General features: G+C 39.5%; 1 protein-coding gene across 1 annotated transcript; it reads right to left on the reverse strand.

The window, feature by feature from the left end:
- Positions 1–5,075: 5,075 nt before the first annotated feature.
- Positions 5,076–6,011, reverse strand: LOC131276804 (olfactory receptor 7A17-like). The gene has a single exon (XM_071212790.1). It carries the CDS (start codon positions 6,009–6,011, stop codon positions 5,076–5,078), a length of 936 nt encoding a protein of 311 aa, XP_071068891.1.
- Between the last annotated feature and the right edge of the window lie 381 nt (positions 6,012–6,392).

The following is a 6,392-nucleotide window of genomic DNA, read 5'->3' on the forward strand; positions in this document are numbered from 1 at the left end:
ACCACACTTGGAAAGCCATCCTGTTAACATATGGAGATGATGTGAAGAGGGGATTGATGATGACACCATGGGTTTCTAAACGACCATCTGAGGTATGAGCTGCACTGCCTGAAAACTCAGGGGGAACCCTTCTGAGGGAAACTTTTGACTTGCAAGTGTGGCTCAACTATTGCTCCCAGTGGAACTCTCCCCGTTATGATCAGGTTTAGTGTGGGGAGACAAGGTATGGAAATCCAGACCAGGGCGGCAAACAGAGCCTGCCACAATTCTGTTCCAGGTTGACAGCAACTGCACTGTACTGTTGTGGACTCATATTTATGCCCATATTCACAACATAACCCAGTGGTGGGTACTCACTGACCTGTCAGGAGAGGGAGCAGGCCTTCCATGGACAATTGCCATCGTGATTGAGGCTAACTGGACATGTCTTCAGACAACTGACCAGTCCACACCAGAATAGGAAACAATATGAAGACAAGCAAAAGCACCACTCCAGAAATACGGACAATACCCATCTCCCAGTGGGTCAAGATGTCTATAATGGCGGGGGGGGGGTGGGGGTGGCTTTCAGCTGAACATGTAACCTGAAGGGATATAGTAACCCAGTGCATTGAACAACATGCCAATGATACCCAGAGAATAGCAGGACGGATCCCTGGTTTCTTTGTCATCGTACTGTAATCAATAGTTAAACTGGGTATTTGTGGGAATATCTGGTATCCATTTGAAAAGTGCTGTTTTAATTGGCTTTGGTTTTGTAATTTCCTTAGTTATATTTTGCTGTGCCTTATATTGTTGTAGTGGGCTTTGGACCAGGGGTGCAGCCCTGTGATTATGAGTTCCTAAGATGCCAGCCATTTAAGGGGTCACTAGAGCCCATTAGATAAATGGTCTAAGTGTCCTGGATACTTCATTGCTAGATCACGTATTTGATGACACAGCATAACTACATTTAACTTCTGGGGTGGACATGATCCCAACTGACCCATGCAGCAGCTAATCAGTATATGTAATATGAGAGGTATACCACTGTAAGAGACAATCATATAATCTGCTAGTACTGGCATAAAAGCAGTTTCCACATAGACAGAAGAGTGGAGAGAACAAAGATAGCTTAAAGGAGCAGGTGCAGAAGAGAGAGAAAAGGAAGGAAAAGAGCATGGAATAAACTCAATGTGAATAAACTCCCCACAGCTCTGCCTGCCTTCTTCTTTGCAAATGGTCCTCACTCTGAATGGTGGCCTCAGACACAACAGTTCGTGTACAAACAAGTACATCAATATAATTGCAGGGATGGCACAAATTTTCTGCATTTTCAGGACTGAATCATGTCCCTCACAAAGGATAAGTTAAACTCCTAACCTCCAGTACTCTGTAGATAAAATCACTTTCAAATAGGACCCTTGAAGTTCTTACAATTATTTTATGTACGGTCTCATTGAAGAATATGGTCTACACAGACTCCACTTACATGAGGCCAAATTAAATCATGGTGGAATTTAAACCATAATTTTGGGTTCTTCATAAGCAAAGGAAAAACAGACAAAATCAATTTAAGTCAGAAGCAAGAAGAAACCAGAGATGAGGCAGATGGCTATGTGACAGAGGCAGAGATGCACACATGGCAGCCCTAAGGATTGTTGCTACAGGCTCTGGCAAGAAACCCTTCCTGCAGAGACCTTGATTTTGGACTTCTGGATTCGAAGTTGAGGTGGAAAAATTCTTATTGTTTTTGACAACAAGCCTGAGGTTTCTATCATAGTCACTTGGCAAAATAAAATATCACAATTCTCAGACTCCATCTCATTTCAGTGTGACTCTGTGGGTCGCTTCAACTAACTTTGTTTCTGGGAAGTACTTAAAGCATTCTGTTTCATTTGGTCAAGAGTATATGCTGAAAGGGATGTGCCTCAAGAGGTCTTGGAATGATTCTGCTTCTGTATTTGGAGCACTAAGTCTGTCATATGAACAATTCCTCAGCTGGCTTGCTAGAGGATGAAAGAGCATGTACATCAAAAGTGAGGAAACTCAGCTGACGTCAGTTGGACTTCCATAGGGCCAGGCAAGCAGCCAGTATAAAAGAGAACCCAGTCAAGGCCATCAGAGTCAACCCAGGTGACATAAAAGTGATCACACGCTCATGAGGTCCCTACAGAGATCAATCACCTCCAGGACTTGGAAGCCATACAATGTAAAAGCATTATCTTAAACCATTTATTTATGGGATGGCTTGTTGTGCATCAAGTGCTGATTGATACAATAATAAATGAGAACAGAACTGGGTCATTCAGAAAGATCATTGATCCTCATTTTCAGCATTCCTGCAGCTATTTAAATACAGCATTATCATTTTATGGGTCTCCACCCGATGATATAACCCACTATGACAAAATGAGCACTCACACACTCCCTAGAAACCTGCCATGTGTCAGATGCCACCCCCCCTTAAGCATCTTAAACAGGTAACCTTCCTTATTGTATTTTCTAAAGATATTTCTCAACATTATAGATTAAACCACATACCTGACAATCTCCTATGTCCAAATGTTCCTCCACCCTCCCCTAATTTCTTGGGCCATCTGAACCATCCTCCCATCCCTAGCTCAGTTCAAGCCTATAAAGCCCTACCCAAATGTATCCCTACACCCTATTTTATCCCTTCCCTGTACAAATACGTGCCTCGAGTTTATCATAGATTTCACCCATGTAGGTGTCAGCTAGCAACCTCCCACCCCCAACTTCCTTTAAGACTATCATCCAATCTCAAGCTCTCTGAGACAGCATGTTTTATTATTTCATATCAGAGAAGTCATAATGTATTTATTCTTCAATGCTTGGCTTGCTTGACTCAACCTAAGTTCCTCAATATTCATTCAAGTTATCACATGTGCTCGTACTATATTTGTTCTTTTAGCTGAGTAGTATCCCGTTGTATGTATATACCACATTTTATTTATGCATTCATCTTTTGATGGGCATTTGGGTTGAATTCAACTTTTCTCAATAGTGAATAGTGCTGCTATGAACATTGGTGTGCATATTTCGGTTTGTGTCCTTGTTTTCAGTACTACTGGATATATGCCCAGCAATAGAATTGCTTTATAATATGGCAAATCTATAGCTAGTTTTTTTGAGAAACCTCCAAACTGTACTCCAGAATGGCTGGATCATTCTGCATTCCCACCAGCAGTGGACGAGTGTTCCCATTCCTCCACATCCTCTCCAGCACTTGAAGTATTCTGATTTTTTGATAGCTGCCAGTCTTATGGGAGTAAAATGGTGTCTCATTGTAGATTTTGATTTGTATTTCCCTAATACCCAGGGATTTTGAGTATTTTTTCATGTGCATATTGGCCATTTGTATTTCTTCTTTGGAGAAGTATCTGTTCAAATCTTAATCCCATTTTTGAAATGGGTTTTTGTCTTTTTATTTTTGAGAAATAGGAATTTTTGTATATACAGGATATAAATCTCCTATCAGATATATGTTTACCAAATATTTTCTCCCATTGTGTAGGCTCTCTTTCTCTTTCATGACACACTCCTTTAAGGTGTAAATGGATTTAATTTTGAGGAAGTCCCATTTATCTATTTGCTGCTTGTGCTTTTGGTGTAAAGTTCTTGAAGCCATTTCCTATTACAAGGTCCTGTAATAGGATCCTCTTACAGATGCTTCCCTATATTGCTTTTCAAGGTCTTTATGGTCTTGGCTCTTACATTTATGTCTTAGATCTATCTTGAGTTGATTTTTGTATAAGTTGGGAGTTGGGCATCCTCTTTCATTCTTTTACATATGGATATCCAGTTCTTCAGGCACCATTTGTAGAAGAGGCCATTCTCTCCCAGTTGAGTGGGTTTGGTGGCCTTGTTGACTCTCAAATGACTGTATATATGAGGGTCTGTATTAGAACTCTCAATTTGGTTCCATTGGATAGGAAGTCTATTCTTGTGCCAATACCATCCTGCTTTCTCTACTGTAGCTTTGCAGTATGTTTTAAAGTCAGGTAGTGTGATTCCTTCAAATTCATTTTTCTTTTTAAATATGTCTTTGGCTATTCAGGGCCTCGTTCCTTTCCAAATAAATTTCCTGGTTAGTTTTTCTAGTTCATTAAAGAATGCTGTGTTGATATTTATCGGGATTGCATATTACAGTATAAACCATGATCCATGTGGAGCAGCAGCGCTCCAAAATACATTCACCAAATGAAATGAATGTCCCATAATGATGAAAGAGGTTGTTGATGTGGGAGGAGTGGGGTAAGGGGTTGGGGGGTATATGAGGACCTCTTATATTTGTAATGAAACATTAAAAAAATAAAGAGAAAAATGAATAAATATAGCATTCATGATAACCTTGCAATTCAACTTAATTGCAGATAACTATATTAAAAGGAAACTACATTAATATTAGCTGTCTGATAACCAGCAGTATGTGCAAGGACATGGGTGTTTGTGTAGTAATAAATTATGGCTTTGAATGAGAACACTCCATTCTAAGGGGGATTATTAGTTAGATTTTTAAACTCTTCTTTATAGTCATATATGAACAAATATATAAAAGAAAGCACTGAACAAAAAAGAGGAAAAATATATCTTGGTATTAACTAAATAACTAGATTGACAAATGCCTGCTCTTTAAAATTAATGATGCAATTTTGAACAAAGGCAGATATTGTTTTCAGAGGGAGCATATTCATTGAATATTATATTCATTATATTCATTATATTCATTGAATATTCATTATATTCATTGACAGCCCTGGAAGTATTCAAGCAAAAAAGAAAGGTGATAAAATAAAACAATATAGAAAATGCCACACATTCCTCTACACCAGTAACTAAACTCCTTAAACATGGATATGAAGTTAGCAATGCCAAGAAGAAATTTCTCATCATCAAAAACAATAAGTTGATCTCATAACACACAGTTTGATTGAAATTTTTACTTCACAGTATTTGAAGTCATCTGGATTCTTGGCAGGTTTACATCCATGACCTGTCTAATGAAAACAGATTTCTTGTTCTGAGGGTTTGAAAGGTGCTAAAACAGCTTTTCAGCCACCAGAGAACTAATGTCACTTTTCAGACTTTCCTCCAAAGCATTTGTTCAGAGCCCCCCTTATGTCTTTATTCCTCAGACTGTAGATGAAGGGGTTCAGCATAGGAGTGATCACAGTGTACATCACTGAGGCTGATGAACCTGAATGTGTGTTGTGTGAAGCAGCAGAACTTATATACATCCCTACGCCTGTACAATAAAATAGGGAGACCACCAAGAGGTGAGATGCACAGGTGGAAAATGCTTTATACTTCCCCTGAGCTGATGAGATTGCACGTATGGAGGAAACAATCTTAGAGTAAGAGAAAAGTATCCAACCAAGGGGACTCCCTCCCATCACTCCATGTATTAAATACATTGCTAAGCAGTTGAAAAAAGTGTCAGAACAGGCAAGTTGGATCATCTGACGAAGTTCACAGAAAAAGTGTGGGATTTCTGCATGTGTGCAAAAAGACAGCCATAATACCTTTAACCCTTGTAAACAGGAATGTATAAAGCTCATGATCCAGGACCCCAGAACCATCAGGACACAGATCTGGGGGTTCATGATGACTGTGTAGTGAAGGGGGTGGCAGATGGCCACAAAGCGATCATAGGCCATCACGGCCAGAAGGAAGTCATCCAACCCAGCAAAGATCGTGAAAAAGTACATCTGGGTGATGCAGCCTGTGTAGGTTATGACTCTGCTCTGTGCCTGGATGTTCACCAACATCTTTGGGACAGTGGTGGAGGATAAACCGATGTCACAAAGGGACAGGTTGGAGATGAAGAAATACATGGGTGTGTGGAGGTGAGAATCAGTGATGAAGACCAGGATTATGAGCAGGTTCCCAAAGATGGTGAGCAGGTAAATGGACAGGAACAGCCAAAAGAGGAGGGGCTGCACTTCTGGATCCTCTGAAAATCCCAGGAGAAAAAATTCTGAAATTTGTGTTTCATTTCCAAGTCCCATATGGTTGATGAGACCAAGAAGAAATAGAAAAGAACTTGGGTAGTTTTTAAAAAAAACAGATAATACTATCCAAACAGAAACACTACATCGTCTATCCCTTCAGTGAAAAATATAATATCTAAATTGTTTATATGGATCTTATCCCTTTAGTTTATTTCTAGTGTCACCTCTGATTAGAAATTCCTTCCTCCAAACTCAGTCTTTACCAAAGATTCATGCACACTACAGATGTCATGAGAAATTCATTCTTTGTGAAAATATATTGAGTTGTAAGTAAGGGGCAAGTAGAATTGTGGCAATGAGTCCACAATGCTGTAATTGAAAAGTCCCAAACTTCTATTCTTAGAGAGAGAATATATGCAATTAAAACATAATCATCTT

This window comes from Dasypus novemcinctus, chromosome 30 (genome assembly GCF_030445035.2).
Source record: "Dasypus novemcinctus isolate mDasNov1 chromosome 30, mDasNov1.1.hap2, whole genome shotgun sequence".
NCBI lineage: Eukaryota > Metazoa > Chordata > Mammalia > Cingulata > Dasypodidae > Dasypus > Dasypus novemcinctus.